General features: G+C 71.8%; 2 protein-coding genes across 6 annotated transcripts in view; one reads left to right on the top strand and one right to left on the bottom strand.

Annotated features, from left to right (window-relative positions):
• The first annotated feature begins 17 nt into the window (after window positions 1-17).
• Window positions 18-17,221, top strand: part of LOC140904582 (complement C4-B-like) — a 35,736-nt gene continuing 18,532 nt past the window's right edge. For 2 of the 5 annotated variants that reach the window (XM_073327010.1, XM_073327014.1), the window contains exons 1-15: window positions 2,422-3,112; window positions 8,527-8,644; window positions 9,064-9,259; window positions 9,713-9,899; window positions 10,393-10,463; window positions 11,233-11,321; window positions 11,645-11,727; window positions 11,926-12,022; window positions 12,344-12,449; window positions 13,997-14,120; window positions 15,275-15,390; window positions 15,664-15,834; window positions 15,950-16,129; window positions 16,609-16,791; window positions 17,009-17,164. In XM_073327010.1, coding sequence (XP_073183111.1) covers window positions 8,580-8,644; window positions 9,064-9,259; window positions 9,713-9,899; window positions 10,393-10,463; window positions 11,233-11,321; window positions 11,645-11,727; window positions 11,926-12,022; window positions 12,344-12,449; window positions 13,997-14,120; window positions 15,275-15,390; window positions 15,664-15,834; window positions 15,950-16,129; window positions 16,609-16,791; window positions 17,009-17,164 — 1,824 coding nt within the window. In that variant the 5' untranslated portion in view covers window positions 2,422-3,112; window positions 8,527-8,579. Of the gene's footprint in view, window positions 77-2,421; window positions 3,113-3,320; window positions 3,558-8,526; window positions 8,645-9,063; window positions 9,260-9,712; window positions 9,900-10,392; window positions 10,464-11,232; window positions 11,322-11,644; window positions 11,728-11,925; window positions 12,023-12,343; window positions 12,450-13,996; window positions 14,121-15,274; window positions 15,391-15,663; window positions 15,835-15,949; window positions 16,130-16,608; window positions 16,792-17,008; window positions 17,165-17,221 lie in introns of those variants that run through there. The other 3 variants (XM_073327012.1, XM_073327011.1, XM_073327013.1) reach the window with 3 other exon arrangements.
• EGFL8 (EGF like domain multiple 8) lies at window positions 1,196-4,585 on the bottom strand. Its single transcript, XM_073327015.1, is given in 9 exon segments — window positions 1,196-1,397; window positions 1,844-1,920; window positions 2,499-2,639; window positions 2,832-2,883; window positions 2,885-2,928; window positions 3,010-3,122; window positions 3,420-3,542; window positions 4,287-4,388; window positions 4,566-4,585. Coding segments are annotated over 9 exon segments (843 nt in total). The 3' UTR covers window positions 1,196-1,226.

Raw genomic sequence — 17,221 nt, forward strand, 5'->3', positions numbered from 1 at the left:
ACGCGCTATCTCAGAGTCGCCAAAGCTCCAGGACCGGAAGTTCCCCTCCCCCGCCAGGGCCGGGTCCCCAGAGCTTGTGAGTGAAGGGGGGGGGGGGTGGGTCCGGGGTCACTCACAGACAGGGGCAGGGGTGAGGGTCCCTGGTCACTCCCGGCAGGGGGGATGGGGGGGGAAGGGGTCACTCCCAGGCCGGGGGGGGGCAGGGGGGATTTGGGGGGCCCGGGGGGGTCACTCCCAGGCCGGGGGGGGCAGGGGGGAGTTGGGGGGCCCGGGGGGGGGTCACTCCCAGGCCGGGGGGGGCAGGGGGAGTTGGGGGGCCCCGGGGGGTCACTCCCAGGCCGGGGGGGGCAGGGGGAGTTGGGGGGCCCCGGGGGGGTCACTCCCAGGCCGGGGGGGGCAGGGGGATTTGGGGGGCTCGGGGGGGACGGGTTCACTCCCAGGCCGGGGGGGGGCAGGGGGGGATTTGGGGGGGCCCCGGAGGGGTCACTCCCAGGCCGGGGGGGGGCAGGGGGATTTGGGGGGCCCCGGGGGGGTCACTCCCAGGCCGGGGGGGGCTGGGGGAGTTGGGGGGGCCCCGGGGGGGGTCACTCCCAGGCCGGGGGGGCTGGGGGAGTTGGGGGGCCCCGGGGGGGTCACTCCCAGGCCGGGGGGGGGCAAAGGATTTGGGGGGCCCGGGGGGTCACTCCCAGGCCGGGGGGGGCAGGGGGAGTTGGGGGGCCCGGGGGGGTCACTCCCAGGCCGGGGGGGGCAGGGGGATTTGGGGGGCCCCGGGGGGTCACTCCCAGGCCGGGGGGGGCAGGGGGATTTGGGGGGCTAGGGGGGACGGGGTCACTCCCAGGCCGGGGGGGGCAGGGGGGATTTGGGGGGGCCCCGGGGGGGGTCACTCCCAGGCCGGGGGGGGCAGGGGGATTTGGGGGGGCCCCGGGGGGTCACTCCCAGGCCGGGGGGGGCAGGGGGATTTGGGGGACCCCGGGGGGGTCACTCCCAGGCCGGGGGGGGCTGGGGGAGTTGGGGGGGGCCCGGGGGGTCACTCCCAGGCCGGGGGGGGCAGGGGGATTTGGGGGGCCCCGGGGGGGTCACTCCCAGGCCGGGACGCGCTATCTCAGAGTGGTCACTCCCAGGCCGGGGGGGCTGGGGGAGTTGGGGGGCCCGGGGGGTCACTCCCAGGCCGGGGGGGCAGGGGAGTTGGGGGGCCGGGGGGCAGGGGGAGTTGGGGGGCCGGGGGGTCACTCACAGGCCCCCAGTCTCTCCTCCAGCAGCAGGAGCTGGTCGCTGAGCGAGTCGAGCCGGTCCAGGTGCCGGAGGCGGCTCCAGAGCTCGGCGGCCTCGTCGGGGCCCAGCTCGGCCAGGGGGGGCGGCAGCAGCCGGCGGAGGGTCCCCAGGGCCCGCTCCACGCGCTGGGGGGGGGGGCAGCGTCCGTGGGGGGGTGAGCCCCAAACTCCCCGCGGATCCCCCTGGGCCCCCCAAACTCCCGCCAGCGCCCCCGCCCCCAAACCGCTCCTGCCCCCAAACTCCCCGACACCCCCTGGGTCCCCCAACCCCCCTGAACCTCCCACATCTGAACCCCGAAACTCCCCCCAACGCCCCCGTGTCCCCCCAACCCCCCTGAACCTCCCACATCTGAACCCCGAAACTCCCCCCAACGCCCCCGTGTCCCCCCAACCCCCCTGAACCGCCCACATCTGAACCCCGAAACTCCCCCCAACACCCCCTGAACCTCCCACATCTGAACAAAACTCCCTCCGGCCCCTCCTTTCTCCCACCCAGCTCCCCCCGCCCCGCCCTCCAAGCCGGTAACCCCGCCCCCAGCCCCTAAGCCCCGCCCATTCCCTGCCCCCCTCACCTCCTCCAGCTTCTCCATCTGCTGCTGCAGCTCCAGCACCTGCCTGGTCAGCCGCTCCGGGGCGGGGGGGTCCCGCACTGGGGGGGGGGGGGAGGGAAGAGGCACTGAAAGAGAACAAACAACACCCTGCCCCCGAGAACCCAGGCGTCCGGCCCCCCGGCTCCAACGCACCAGCCCCCACTCCCCTCCCCGAGCTGGGAGAGAACCCAGGAGTCCGGGCTCCCAACCCCCCCCCCCCCCGCCCCGTTCCAACGCACCAGCCCCCGTTCCCCTCCCCGAGCTTGGAGAGAACCCAGGAGTCCGGGCTCCCAGCCCCCGCCCCCCCCGTTCCAACGCACCAGCCCCCGTTCCCCTCCCCGAGCTGGGAGAGAACCCAGGAGTCCGGGCTCCCAGCCCCCCCCACCCCCGTTCCAACGCACCAGCCCCCGTTCCCCTCCCCGAGCTGGGAGAGAACCCAGGAGTCCGGGCTCCCAGCCCCCCCCCACCCCCGTTCCAACGCACCAGCCCCCGTTCCCCTCCCCGAGCTGGGAGAGAACCCAGGAGTCCGGGCTCCCAGCCCCCCCCCGTTCCAACGCACCAGCCCCACTCCCCTCCCCGAGCTGGGAGAGAACCCAGGAGTCCGGGCTCCCAGCCCCCCCAGTGGTGCCCCACGTACCTGGGGCGGTGGGCAGCGGGTGGCAGCCGGTCCCGTCGGGCCCCGGGGCCCAGCCGGGCTCACACTCGCACCGGAAGCTGCCCGGGGTGTTGAGGCAGCGCTGGGAGCAGAGCGGGACGGGCGAGCGGCATTCGTCCACATCTGGAGAGGAGAGACCCTCGCAGTGGGGCAGGACGCCTGGGTTCTCTGGGAGGGGAGTGGGGGCTGGTGGGTTAGAGCAGGGGAGTCGGGGGCTCGGACGCCTGGGTTCTCTCCCCAGCTCTGGGAGGGGGGTGGTGGCTGGTGGTTGGAGCGGGGGGGGCCCAGGGGCCCGGACGCCTGGGTTCTACTCACCCACATGGCAGTAACGCCCCCCCCAGCCGGGTCGGCACTGACAGCGGTCGGGGGCTGGTGCAGACGCCCCCGTTCTGGCAGGGCTTGTAACACACGGCTGTGGAGGGAGAAGGGCGTCAAAGGGTTAAAAGGGCGGGGGTGGGGGGTCCCCCCCACCCAGCCACCCCCCCAGACTCACCCTCCTCGCAGGTGTTGGCCCCCACGTGTCTCTTCTTCCAGCCCTGGCAGCAGATGGCTCTGGTCTGCAGCACGTCCCTGGTCACCTGACGCAGGGCCACACGGTACGTGGTCCTGTGGGTAGGGATGGGACCCAGGAGTCCTGGCTCCCAGCTTCCTAGGCCCCCACTCCCCCTCAGAGCTGGGAGAGAACCCAGGAGTCCTGGCTCCCACCCCCCTAGGCCCCCACTCCCACTCAGAGCTGGGAGAGAACCCAGGAGTCCTGGCTCCCACCCCCCTAGGCCCCCACTCCCCTCCCAGAGCTGGGAGAGAACCCAGGAGTCCTGGCTCCCGGCTCCCAGCTCGACCCACTAGCCCCCACCTCCCTCCCGAGCTGGGTAGAACCCAGGAGTCCTGCGGGGGGGCGGGTACCTGTAGGTGCTGCAGATGCGTCCCCCGGGGCACAGGGTCAGGTAGGGCTGGTGCAGCGGCCGGGCGAAGGTCTCATTGTAAACCAGGGGGACCCGCAGGGTGTGACGGGCACAGACACCCCGGCTGGGGGGAGAGATGGTGAGAGAGCGGCCCCCCCACATCTCCCCCCATATCCTCCCAGCCCCCCTGTCTGCTCAGAGCCCCCCAGCTCCCCTGCGTCCTCAGACCCCACCCCAGGGCCCCCTCCCACTCCAAGGAGACCCCCTCCATCCCTCCCATCCCCTATCCCAGGACCCCACACCCTCTGGATCCCACATCCCCGCCCTAGAGCTCCCCCTCTCACCTCTCTGGCTTGGCTCCCTGCCCCCCGGCCCCCAGGATCCCCCCCCACAGCATGGCCACCAGGGTAGGCAGCACCCCTGACATGTCGCGGGGCTCCGGCCTCGGTGCTCTGAGAAGGGGGGCCCCGATTCCAATGGGGCTCCTTGCAGGAGAGAGAGGAGACAATTATTGAACCCAGGCATCCGGGACACCCGCCTCCCGCAATGGGGCACAGTACAGAACCCAGAAGTCCGGGGCTCATTTCCTGTTCAGACCCCCTGTGGGAGGGGGCAGCTCTACTGAACCTTGGGGAGCCCACCCTCCTCCCAGAGCCAGGGAGAGAACCCAGGAGTCCTGGCTCCCAGCCCCCACTGCTCTAATACACCAGACCCCACCACCCTCCCAAGGCCAGGGAGAGAACCCAGGAGTCCTGGGTGTGGGAGTTTGTTAGGGAAAGTAGGGAAGTGCACTGGAGATAGGGACACCCCATAGACCCCCCCTAGCCGCACACCCCATAGACCCCCCCAGCCCCCCATGTGCTCTCACCTTTTCTGCTGGTCCCAGGACCCGGCCCTGCTCCTTCCTCCTGGCCTCTGAGCCGGCCTGAACCCGGAGCCTTCCTGTGGCTGGGGGGGCTGGAATCCCCTCCTCCCGCGTCAGCAAGGGAATCCCCCCCACAGAGCCAGAGCCCCTCCCCCCAGCATCAGGAACCCCCCCACCCCCTCTCCTTGGAGCCAGCAGGGTGGGGTCCCGCCCCCCCCGTGCCCCTTGCCATTTCGGCCTCCGCGACTGATTCACGCAGCCGGCGCCCCCCTCCCCTGGCACCCGGACGAGAAAGGCCCCATTGTGCCCCGCCTGAGCCCCCCCGAATCCACACCCGGGGCCCTGACGGTGCCGCTTTGTTCCCTGAACCCATGGGGGTGTTGGGGGGCCAGCCGCTGACATCATCAGGGCCAAGCTGGGGGGGGCCCAGACAGGCCTCCCCTCCCCCCCCGGACGGGGACACACAATGGGCTTGTTTAGAGCTGAATCGTGGGCGAGATTTTCCGTCCGCAACAAGCGATTCCTGCCTTTGTCCCATTGTGCCAGTCCGGCCAGCGCCCCTCACTCCCGACCCGCAGCCCCCGGCCCGGCCGGCGCCCCTCACTCCCGACCCGCAGCCCCCGGCCCGGCCGGCGCCCCTCACCCGGCCGGCGCCCCTCACTCCCGACCCGCAGCCCCCGGCCCGGCCGGCTCCCTTCACTCCCGACCTGCAGCCCCCGTCCCGTCCGGCGCCCCTCACTCCCGACCCGCAGCCCCCGGCCCGGCCAGCGCCCCTCACCAGGCCGGCGCCCCTCACTCCCGACCCGCAGCCCCCGGCCCGGCCGGCTCCCTTCACTCCCGACCTGCAGCCCCCGTCCCGTCCGGCGCCCCTCACTCCCGACCCGCAGCCCCCGGCCCGGCCAGCGCCCCTCACCAGGCCGGCGCCCCTCACTCCCGACCCGCAGCCCCCGGCCCGGCCGGCACCCCTCACTCCCGACCTGCAGCCCCCGGCCCGGCCGGCTCCCTTCACTCCCGACCCGCAGCCCCCGTCCCGTCCGGCGCCCCTCACTCCCGACCCGCAGCCCCCGGCCTAGCCAGCGCCCCTCACCAGGCCGGCGCCCCTCACTCCCGACCCGCAGCCCCCGGCCCGGCCGGCACCCCTCACTCCCGACCTGCAGCCCCCGTCCCGGCCGGCTCCCTTCACTCCCGACCCGCAGCCCCCGTCCCGTCCGGCGCCCCTCACTCTCGACCCGCAGCCCCCGGCCCGGCCGGCGCCCCTCACTCCCGACCCGCAGCCCCCGGCCCGGCCGGCGCCCCTCACTCCCGAGCCGCAGCCCCTGGCCCGGCTGGCGCCCCTCACTCCCGACCCGCAGCCCCCGGCCTAGCCAGCGCCCCTCACCAGGCCGGCGCCCCTCACTCCCGACCCGCAGCCCCCGGCCCGGCCGGCACCCCTCACTCCCGACCTGCAGCCCCCGTCCCGGCCGGCTCCCTTCACTCCCGACCCGCAGCCCCCGTCCCGTCCGGCGCCCCTCACTCTCGACCCGCAGCCCCCGGCCCGGCCGGCGCCCCTCACTCCCGACCCGCAGCCCCCGGCCCGGCCGGCGCCCCTCACTCCCGAGCCGCAGCCCCTGGCCCGGCTGGCGCCCCTCACTCCCGACCCGCAGCCCCCGGCCTAGCCAGCGCCCCTCACTCCCGACCCGCAGCCCCCTGCCCCGCCGGCGCCCCTCACTCCCGACCCGCAGGCCCCGGCCCGGCCGGCGCCCCTCACTCCTGACCCGCAGCCCCCGGCCCGGCCGGCACCCTTCACTCCCGACCTGCAGCCCCCGGCCCGGCCGGCACCCCTCACTCCCGACCTGCAGCCCCCGGCCCGGCCGGCGCCCCTCACCAGGCCGGCGCCCCTCACTCCCGACCCGCAGCCCCCGGCCCGGCCGGCGCCCCTCACTCCCGACCTGCAGCCCCCGGCCCGGCCGGCACCCCTCACTCCCGACCCGCAGCCCCCGGCCCGGCCAGCGCCCCTCACCAGGCCGGCGCCCCTCACTCCCGACCCGCAGCCCCCGGCCCGGCCGGCGCCCCTCACTCCCGACCTGCAGCCCCCGGCCCGGCCGGCACCCCTCACTCCCGACCCGCAGCCCCCGGCCTAGCCAGCGCCCCTCACTCCCGAGCCGCAGCCCCTGGCCCGGCTGGCGCCCCTCACTCCCGACCCGCAGCCCCCGGCCCGGCCGGCGCCCCTCACTCCCGACCCACAGCCCCCGGCCCGGCCGGCTCCCCTCACTCCCGACCCGCAGCCCCCGGCCCGGCCGGCGCCCCTCACTCCCGACCCGCAGCCCCCGGCCCGGCCAGCGCCCCTCACCCGGCCGGCGCCCCTCACTCCCGACCCGCAGCCCCCGGCCCGGCCGGCTCCCTTCACTCCCGACCCGCAGCCCCCGTCCCGTCTGGCGCCCCTCACTCCCGACCCGCAGCGCCCGGCCAGCGCCCCTCACCCGGCCGGCTCCCTTCACTCCCGACCCGCAGCCCCCGGCCCGGCCGGCTCCCTTCACTCCCGACCCGCAGCCCCCGTCCCGTCCGGCGCCCCTCACTCCTGACCCGCAGCCCCCGGCCCGGCCAGCGCCCCTCACCAGGCCGGCGCCCCTCACTCCCGACCCGCAGCCCCCGGCCCGGCCGGCACCCCTCACTCCCGACCTGCAGCCCCCGGCCCGGCCGGCTCCCTTCACTCCCGACCCGCAGCCCCCGTCCCGTCCGGCGCCCCTCACTCCCGACCCGCAGCCCCCGGCCCGGCCAGCGCCCCTCACCAGGCCGGCGCCCCTCACTCCCGACCCGCAGCCCCCGGCCTAGCCAGCGCCCCTCACTCCCGACCCGCAGCCCCCTGCCCTGCCGGCGCCCCTCACTCCCGACCCGCAGCCCCCGGCCCGGCCGGCGCCCCTCACTCCTGACCCGCAGCCCCCGGCCCGGCCGGCGCCCCTCACTCCCGACCTGCAGCCCCCGGCCCGGCCGGCGCCCCTCACTCCCGACCTGCAGCCCCCGGCCCGGCCGGCACCCCTCACTCCCGACCTGCAGCCCCCGGCCCGGCCGGCTCCCTTCACTCCCGACCCGCAGCCCCCGTCCCGTCCGGCGCCCCTCACTCCCGACCCGCAGCCCCCGGCCCGGCCAGCGCCCCTCACCAGGCCGGCGCCCCTCACTCCCGACCCGCAGCCCCCGGCCCGGCCGGCGCCCCTCACTCCCGACCTGCAGCCCCCGGCCCGGCTGGCACCCCTCACTCCCGACCCGCAGCCCCCGGCCTAGCCAGCGCCCCTCACTCCCGACCCGCAGCCCCCTGCCCCGCCGGCGCCCCTCACTCCCGACCCGCAGCCCCCTGCCCCGCCGGCGCCCCTCACTCCCGATCCGCAGCCCCCGGCCCGGCCGGCGCCCCTCACTCCCGACCCGCAGCCCCCGGCCCGGCCGGCGCCCCTCACTCCCGACCCGCAGCCCCCGGCCCGGCCGGCGCCCCTCACTCCCGACCCGCAGCCCCCGGCCCGGCCGGCGCCCCTCACTCCCGACCCGCAGCCCCCTGCTATTGTAGTTTGCCAGATCTTTCAATGACCTCTTATTCCTCTCGTCCCCCACCTCAAATCTCCCCCCACCCAGCCCCTCGAGCTCCCATCTCCCCTCCCCCACACTCCTGTTACTAGCCACCTCCCCCCAGCACCGCAGAGACCCTCCAGGCCAGGGTGCTCGGCTCCTGCCCCCTTCGATTGTCTGGGGGAGACCCTGGGGGTCCCTGGAGGGGGTACAAGACCTGGGACACTGGGGCAGCCCTGACTGCCTGGGGAGAGCCCCCTCCTGCCCCCACCCCACAGCACAGTCCCCAGGGCCGCCCTGGGGCAGATCTCTGGGGTGAGCAGGGGTCACTCTGTGATTTCCCAGCAGTCACGTGGTTTCCTTTCCTGGCACCTGGGAGCGGGCGGGACCTAGCCAAGACCTCAGGGTTAGTGACCAGTTGGGGTCGGGGGGGGCACACGCTGCTCCCCTGAAACGCCAGGACCCTGCCAGTCCCGGCCCAAAGGCTGATCCCAGGCACGGGCCCCATCGGGGAACTCCCAGACCTAGAGGGGGAGGGGTCCTATGGGGCCGGGCTCCTGTCCACCCTCTCCATCCTCTCCCTCTGTCTGTCTGTCCAGCCATGCCCCCCCCCCCCCGCCACCCCCAGGTACTGGCAGCCAGGCCAGGGCCTTGCCGAGTTAATAATTACCCCAGGAGATAAACAGCAGCGACTCCCCCATCTCCCCAGGGCCAGCCCGGACCCCCAGGGACAGACGGGGGCAGAGACGCACCTAAAGCAACATGCGGCTGCTGCTCTGGCTGGCCTGTGTGGGGGCCCTGGTCTGCACCAGCCACCAAGCCCCCCGGTATGGACCGGGAGAGCAGGGGCTGCGGGTCGGGAGTGAGGGGCACCGGCAGGCCTGGGGGGGGTTGGGCTAGCAGGGGGCTGCGGGTCGGGATTGAGGGGCACCGGCAGGCCTGGGGGGGGTTGGGCTAGCAGGGGGCTGCGGGTCGGGAGTGAGGGGCACCGGCAGGGCTGGGGGGGTGCTGGGCTAGCAGGGGGCTGCGGGTCGGGAGTGAGGGGCACCGGCAGGGCTGGGGGGGGTTGGGCTAGCAGGGGGCTGCGGGTCGGGAGTGAGGGGCACCGGCAGGGCTGGGGGGGTGCTGGGCTAGCAGGGGGCTGCGGGTCGGGAGTGAGGGGCACCGGCAGGGCTGGGGGGGTTGGGCTAGCAGGGGGCTGCGGGTCGGGAGTGAGGGGCACCGGCAGATCTCTCTCTCCCTCCAGGCTGCTGATGGCGGCCCCCCGCCTGGTGCCGGTGGGCGTGGAGCTGGGGGTCCTGCTCCAGGCCGAGGGGGTGTCCGGGCAACTGGACGGGACCCTCTACTTCCAGAATGAGGTGGACACGCGGCAGAAATGCTCCGGCGAGAAGCTCTTCAGCCTGCGCCCCGAGAACGGCCACATGCAGCTCCTCAGCCTGCAGGTAGGGGGCTCCTGAGCCCTGCCCTCTGGGGAGAGCCCCGCCCCTTCACTGCCCCCTGGGAAGAGCCCTGCCCCTTGGGAAGAGCCCCGCCCCCTGGGGAGAGCCCCGCCCCTTCACTGCCCCTGGGGAGAGCCCCGCCCCTTGGGGAGAGCCCCGCCCCCTGGGGAGAGCCCCACCCCTTCACTGCCCCTGGAGAGAGCCCCGCCCCTTGGGAAGAGCCCCGCCCCCTGGGGAGAGCCCCACCCCTTCACTGCCCCTGGAGAGAGCCCCGCCCCTTGGGAAGAGCCCCGCCCCCGGGGAGAGCCCCGCCCCTTCACTGCCCCTGGGGAGAGCCCCGCCCCTTCACTGCCCCTGGAGAGAGCCCCGCCCCTTGGGAAGAGCCCCGCCCCCGGGGAGAGCCCCGCCCCTTCTCGGCCCCTGGGAGAGCCCCCCGTGCTGACCCCCCGTCCGCAGGTGACCCTGGACCTGGCGACTCGCTGTGGCCTGGCCGCGCTGCGACGGGATCGCTACGTCCAGCTGGTCGCGCGGAGCCCCCAGCTGCCCCCCCCGGGCACCCAGACCCTGAGACTGGCCTGGACCAGCCGGCGCGGGCAGCTCCTCATCCAGACCGACAAGCCGGTCTACACGCCCCGGCAGAAGGGTGAGAGCCGCGCCCCACCGTCACCTGCCCCCCATTGCCCCCCAGGGCCTCCTGTGCCCCACGGCCCCCATGCTCCACAGCTCCCAGCCCCCCATGTCCTCCGTGCCCCATAGCCACCTGCCCTCCGTGGACCCCTGCACCTCATGGCTCCCGTGCCCCACAGCCCCCGTGCCCCACAGCCCCTGCGACCCATGGTCCCCGTGACCCACAGCCACCTGCCCCCCATTGCCCCCTACTCCCCACAGCTCCTGCCCCCATGGCCCCCAGCTCCCCATGCCCCACAGCCAACAGCCCCCCATGGCCCCCCACACCCCCGGTGCCCCACAGCCACCGTTCCCCTATGGCCACTTGCATCCCACAGCTCCTGCCCCCCACGGACACTGGTCCCCTATGGACCCCCTTACCCCCCAGTCCCTGCCCCCCACATCCCTCTGCACTCCCCCTTCCCCCCAGCCCTGCCCCCGTTCACTGGCTGTCTCGTTCCCCTGCCCAGTTCACTTCCGAGTCTTCGCCCTGAACCACAAGCTGCGCCCCACGGCCGAGTCCATCACCATCACGGTCCTGGTGAGAGCTGGGGGGCAGAGACAAGGGCTGTTGGGGGGATGGGAGCCCGTGGCTGGAGGGGGAGGGGCAGGATTGGGCCCATGGGAGGGTTGGGGGGTGGGAGCCCATGGCTGGGAGGGGGAGGGGCAGGATTGGGCCCATGGGAGGGTTGGGGGGATGGGAGCCTGGGCTGGGAGGGGGAGGGGCAGGATCGGGCCCATGGGAGGGTTGGGGGGATGGGAGCCCGTGGCTGGGAGGGGGAGGGGCAGGATTGGGCCCATGGGAGGGTTGGGGGGATGGGAGCCTGGGCTGGGAGGGGGAGGGGCAGGATCGGGCCCATGGGAGGGTTGGGGGGATGGGAGCCCGTGGCTGGGAGGGGGAGGGGCAGGATTGGGCCCATGGGAGGGTTGGGGGGTGGGAGCCCATGGCTGGGAGGGGGAGGGGCAGGATTGGGCCCATGGGAGGGTTGGGGGGTGGGAGCCCATGGCTGGGAGGGGGAGGGGCAGGATTGGGCCCATGGGAGGGTTGGGGGGATGGGAGACGGAGGCTGGGAGGGGGAGGGGCAGGATTGGGCCCATGGGAGGGTTGGGGGGATGGGAGTCTGGGCTGGGAGGGGGAGGGGCAGGATCGGGCCCATGGTGGTTTGGGGGATGGGAGACGGAGGCTGGGAAGGGGAGGGGAAGGATCAGGCCCATGAGGGGTTGGGGCCCCTTGGAGGGGGCTGTGGGGGCCGCTGGTAGGAGGGGATCGGGCCCCCGCTAACCCTGCCCCCCACCCATCTGCCCCCCAGAACAGCCAGGGGCTGCAGGTGCGGAAGGTCGAGCGGTTCCCACAGAACTGGGTCATCACGGACCATCTCTTGATCCCCGACATCTCCGAGTGAGTGGGGGGGCACCCCACTGCCGGGGGCGGGGGGGCCGGGACACCCCTACAGCTGGGAGGGCACCAGGGGTGGCAGGGGCAGAGAAGCCCCCCAGAGCTGGTTTGTGACTGGTCCAGACTGGGGGACCCCCTGCTGGGGGGGTCCCCCCCAGGAGTGGGGCTGGGGTGTCAGGGGGACTCCCTGTGAACCTGTTGGCCTGGATCTGCCTGTCTGGGGGCGGGACCCCGACATCCTTGTCCAGCCTCTGTGGGTGGGTTGTGGTGGGAGCTGGGGGGCAATGGGGGGGCCCCGACCCCTCTCACCCCCTCGCCCCTCCCAGGCCCGGGACCTGGCGCATCACGGCGCGATTCTCCAACGCCCTCGACTCCAACACCAGCACCGAGTTCGAGGTGAAGAAATACGGTGAGTCCCGGACGCCTGGGTTCTCTCTCGGCTCGGGGAGGGGGTGGGAGCCAGGACTCCTGGGTTCCCTCTTGGCTCAGGGAGGGGCAGGGGCTGGAAGCCAGGAATGCTGGGTTCTCTCCTGGCTCTGGGGTTGGAGTCCAGAGGGGGGGCTGGGAGCCAGGACTCCTGGGTCCCAAGTGTGTTTTCTCCCCCCAGTGCTCCCCAATTTCGAGGTGAAGATCATCCCTGAACGGACCCACATGCTGGTGACGGGAGAGGGGGGCCCCGATTTGCGCATTGACCTGCAGGTCAGGTAGGGTCAGTTCCCCCGACCCCCTAACTGGCTCCCTCAACCCCCCTCCCCTCTGGCTGGGCTCAGGCAGCCGGGGCGGGGAAGTTTCTGGGGTGCTCTGGGTCCCAGCTTTCCCTTGGCTCCCCAGAACAACCCCTCAGTTACTGGGCTGGGCCCCAGACTCCCCATTGCGCTGGGACGGGCCTCGGGGTGCAGCTCCCCAGCGAATCCAGACCCCGGCAGAGATGCCTCCCATGGAGCCGTCCCCCTGCCCCCCATGCTGACCCCCCTGGGCTCTGCCCCCCGGTGTCAGGGTTTGGGGTGACCCCCCCATCTCCCCAGGTTCGTCTATGGGAAGGGCGTGAACGGCGTTGCCTACCTGAGGTTTGGGGTGAGCGACGAGGACGGGGAGAAAACCTTCCTCAGGGGCCTGGAGCAACAGGTCACGGTGAGACCCCCATCTCCCTATGGGACCCCCCCCATCTCCCCATGGGACCCCCATCCCTCTGGGACCCCCCACCCCCCACAGGGCCCCTCCTCCCTCTGGGACTCCCCTCCTCCCCATGGGACCCCCATCCCTCTGGGACCCTCTTCCCTCCCATGGGACCCCCATCCACCTACAGGACCACCATTCCTCTGGGACCCCCCTCCCCTCCTGGGACCCCATGGGATGCCCCCAGAGCCCCCCCAGGGACCCTCTTCCCCGGGACCCTCCAGCGGGTCCCCCTCCCTCCCAGCCTCTTGTGAGCCCCCCGCAGTGAGTCCCCCTGGATGGGACCCCTGGGGGAGCTTCACCCCCCCTAAGGGTGCCCCCCCACTGCGCCGGCAGCAGCGACCCCCAGGTGGGCTATTTGCCATTGGGAACCCGGCACTGGACACAGCTTGTGAGCACGGGGAGCTGGGACCGGCAGCTAAGTACAGCTTGGGGGGACCCAGAGGCCGCCCCACCTGCCCCATGGGGGCTCAGCAAAACCAGCACATGGCCTGGAAGCCTCAGAGTTCGATCCATAGGCCGGTCCCTGCCCCCCGGCCTGCCTGGCTGCGTCGGGGTGTATCCACCCTCTCGCCATGGGTCAGGTTTGCAGCTGATGGGCCCTAGGCAGGCCGGGCAGAGCGGAGGCCAGCGGGTCTGGGGTGTCCCCCGGAGGCAGAGCACAGACAGGAGAGACCAGGGGTGGGCCAACTGCAGCCCACGGGATGCCCCCCCCCGTGGTGCTGCGGGCCCCACACCGCTCCCGGAAGCGGCCGGCGCCACATCCCTGCGGCCCCTGGAGGAGGTGGGGGGCAGAGGGCTCCCCACGCTGCCCTTGCCTGTAGGCATTGCCCCCCGCAGCTCCCATTGGCTGGGAACGGGGAACCGTGGCCAATGGGAGCTTCGGGGGAGGTACCCACAGGCCAGGGCAGCGTGGGGAGCCCTCTGCCCTCCACCTCCTCCAGGGGCCGCAGGGACGTGGTGCCGGAGTGGCAGGCAGGGAGCCTGTCCTGGCCCTGGTGTGTGCCCCTGGCACTCCGGAGCCGCACCCCGAAGCCCTCCTGCACCCCAACCCCCTGCCCTGAGCCCCCTGCCGCACCCCTCCGGCACCCTGCACTCCAACCCCCTGCCTCAGCCCTCCACGCATGGCCCTGCATGCAATTCCCCCACCCAGATGTGGCCCTCGGGCCAAAAAGTTTGCCCACCCCAGTATAGAGCCAACGCTTATAACTTGAAATACAAAAATGATACCTGCATCCAGACAGCATAATCCAAACCAGCCAACCATCACCTCCTCATAGACGCTTTATTTGACCCCCTTTGTAGAAGATTTGGTGCCACTATATGACCTTGGTTGCAACGATGTTCTATACAGTTCCAGGTCATGTCAATAACATCACAGTCACAGCTCCCCCTGCCCCCCTTCCTCCCGCCCCCCCCATGAGGGCCCACGCAGCTGGGTCTGGGTTTATGTGGGGGCTGGGTATTGTCTAACCCTCTCCCTTCCCCGACCCCCACGGCAGGTGAATGAGGGGGCGGCAAACATGATCCTAAAGCGCAGCCTCCTGGCGCAGAAGTTGGGACGCCCCCTGCAGGACCTGGCAGGGACCAACCTCTACATTGCGGTGACCTTCATAGAGACTGCCAGTGAGTGTGGGGGCCAGGGGCTGGCCCCTCTAGGGGGCATCGGCTCCCATCTGGCCCCAGGGCAGGGACTGGCTGGCTCAGGGGGGCAGGGAATGGGGCCCGGGCCCTGTCTACTCCAGGGGGTGTTGGCTCCCATCCGGTCCCAGGTACTCCTGGGGGAATTCTGCACCAAAAAATAAAAATTCTGCACCAAAAAATTAAAAAATTCTGCACATCATATTTTAAAATTCTGCATAAATCTGCATATTGTATTTGTCAAAATAACACAATATAATCACGCCAGTTACAATAATTTTTGATCATTTATTTCAAATTACCTGTCAGCAGGTGTGTCTGTAATAATACAGAGAACAAAAAAGGTTCACGAAATGTTTTTTGACAAACAGATTCCTTAGCAGGCAAATTAATCCAGAACTCAGAGTAATAATTCATTTACATGACAATACAGAACCAGATTTCCCGCCCCCCTCAGAAGCAAAGGCTGGGGCGGAGTCGGGGTAATGGAGGAGCTGAGGGAGAGCTGTCCACATGTGTTCTTCCACCCGCTCTCAGACACCCCCTCCCCCCTCCCCATGTGTCCCTGCACCCCTCCCCCCCTCCCCATGTGTCTCTGTGCCCCCACTCAGCCACCCCCTCCTTATGTAGCTCTGCACCCTCCCGCATCACCATGTGGCCCTGCACCTCCCTCCCCGTGTGGCCCAGTGCCTCCGCTCCCATTCATCCCCTGCTCCAGTCTGTCCTCCCTGACTAGCCCTTATGAGCCCTTGTCTGTCTCCCCCCAGCACTCCGCACTGTCTGTCTCCCCATAGCCCCTGTCTCCTGACCTGACCCACTGCGAAGAAGACATGCTCGTTCTCTTCCCCCACTGGCTGGGAGCTGCTGCTTTGTTCTAGCACCGCAGCACCCTCTGGTGGGCCAAAGGCGGAACCGCAGCAACATTTTGGCAAAAAATTAAAATATGCATGGCTCATTAATGCTGCACACATGCAGTAGTGCAGAATTCCCCCAGGAATACCCAGGGCGGGAACTGGCTGGCTCAGGGGGTGGGGAATGGGGCACGGGGCCTGTCCCCTCTAGGGGACACTGGCTGTGATCCTGCAGGGCGGGGGCAGGGCCTGTACCCATTGTTCACGCTTGCGTCCCCCCCCCTGCAGGCGGGGAGCTGGAGGAGCAGGAGCTGAGCACTGTCAAGTTCGTGTTGTCTCCCTACAGCGTGGACCTGTCGCAAACCAAACGGCACTTCATCCCCGGGGCACCCTTCCTTGTGCTGGTGGGGGGAGCTGCTGCTGGCCGCCTGGGGCTGGGGGTGGAGGCTCACGGGTGGGGAAACTGGGGGGTGTATAGCTGGGGGTCAGGGGTGGGGGGCGTGGGGTTGGGGGATCGGAGGTGGGGCACTGGGGGTGCATAGCTGTGGATCAGGGGTGGAGGAATCGGGAGCTGGGAGAATCGGGGTGGGGGTCGTGGGGCTGGGGGATCAGGGGTAGCGGGCATGGAGCTGGGATGATGGGGGGCTCTGCATACACACTCTCCCATCGCCCCCCAGGCCCGCGTCACCTTGGCCAATGGCTCCCCGGCCCCCCACACCCCCGTGCGGGTCTCAGCCCAGGTATCGGGGGGCCCGTCTCATCCCGAGAGACGGGTGGTGGCAGACGAGAGAGGGGTGGTGATGTTCCCCCTCAACCTGGACCCCAGAGCCAGCGCCCTCACCCTGAAGGTACGGCCCCCGGGGGAGGGGGGCTGGCAGGAGGGGGAGTGGGGGAGGGGAGAGGGGCAGGGCAGAGCTGGGGGGCAGGCGCTAGCCCCCCTGAGCCTTGCCCCCCCCCCCGCAGGTGGTGGCGGGGGAGAAGGACCCGGCCAAGGGGTCTCTCCGGGTCACGGCGGTTTGGTCCCCCAGCGGGAGCTACCTGGTGCTGGAGAACCAGCGCTCGGGCGCCGTGGGGCCTGGCCAGTCGCTCACCGTGGGGCTCAAGGACCTGGGGTCCAGTGACTTCTCCCACTTCTACTACATGGTGAGTGAGCGCGGCCGGCCGGGAGAGCCCCCCCCAGTGCCCTCCAGTGCCCCCTATTGCCCCCCAGCCGGGAGAGTCCCCCCCCGATGTCCTCCCCAGTGCCCTCCAGTGCCTCCCAGTGCCCCCTACTGACCCCTGGCCGGGAGCGCACCCCCTAGTGCCTTCCAATGCCCCCTAGTGCCCCCCATGCCCCCTACTGACCCCTGACCAGGAGAGCGCCCCCTAATGTCCTCCCCAGTGCCCCCTACTGCCCCCTGATGGGGAGAGTCCACCTCAGTGCTCCCCAGTGCCCCCTACTGCCCCCCAGCTGGGAGAGCGCCCCCTAATGTCATCCCCAGTGACCTTCAGCACCCCCTAGTGCCCCCCAGTGCCCCCTACTGCCCCCCGGCTGGGAGAGCCCCCGCTGCCCCCTGCCCCGCTCCCTGCAGCACAGGGCCCCGAGCGCCGCCCTGGGACCAGCTGTGGGTCTCCCCTGGCAGGTGCTGCACAGGGGCTCCATCGTGGCGGCACGGGCCGTGCCCCGGACGTCCTACACCGTGATCTCCGTCCCCGTCACCCCCGAGCTGGTCCCAGCCTTCCGGCTCGTGGCCTTTTACCGGCGCGGGGACGAGGTGGTGGCCAACTCCCTGTGGGTGGACGTGGTGGACCGCTGCAAGGGGAAGGTAAAGCCGGGGGGGCAGCGGTGTGGGGAGCGGGGAGGCGGGTGGTGTGGGGCAGTGAGTGGGGACGGGGGGTTGAGGCAGGGTAAGTTGTGGGGCAGGGTTTGGTGCAGGAGTTCTGTGGGGTGCAATGGGGTTTGTGGGGTGGGTGAGGTGGGGCACGGAGCAGGGTGGGGTGTGTGGGGTGGGATGTGGGTCCCCCCTGACCCGTGCCCCCCAGCTGGAGCTGCAGCTGGAGTCGGGCAGCTGGGAGCTGCGCCCCCACGAGATGCTCAAGTTCACAGTGGCCACCGACTCCCGCGCCTCCGTCTCCCTGGTGGCCGTCGACTCGGCCGTCTACATCGTCAACCGCCGGCACCGCCTCACGCCCGCCAAGGTATGGCTGAGCCCCCCCGCCCTGGCCCCCGACCTCCCCGTGGGGCCGAGCCACCAC

Source organism: Lepidochelys kempii, unplaced genomic scaffold (genome assembly GCF_965140265.1).
Source record: "Lepidochelys kempii isolate rLepKem1 unplaced genomic scaffold, rLepKem1.hap2 scaffold_315, whole genome shotgun sequence".
In the NCBI taxonomy this organism is placed as follows: Eukaryota; Metazoa; Chordata; order Testudines; family Cheloniidae; genus Lepidochelys; species Lepidochelys kempii.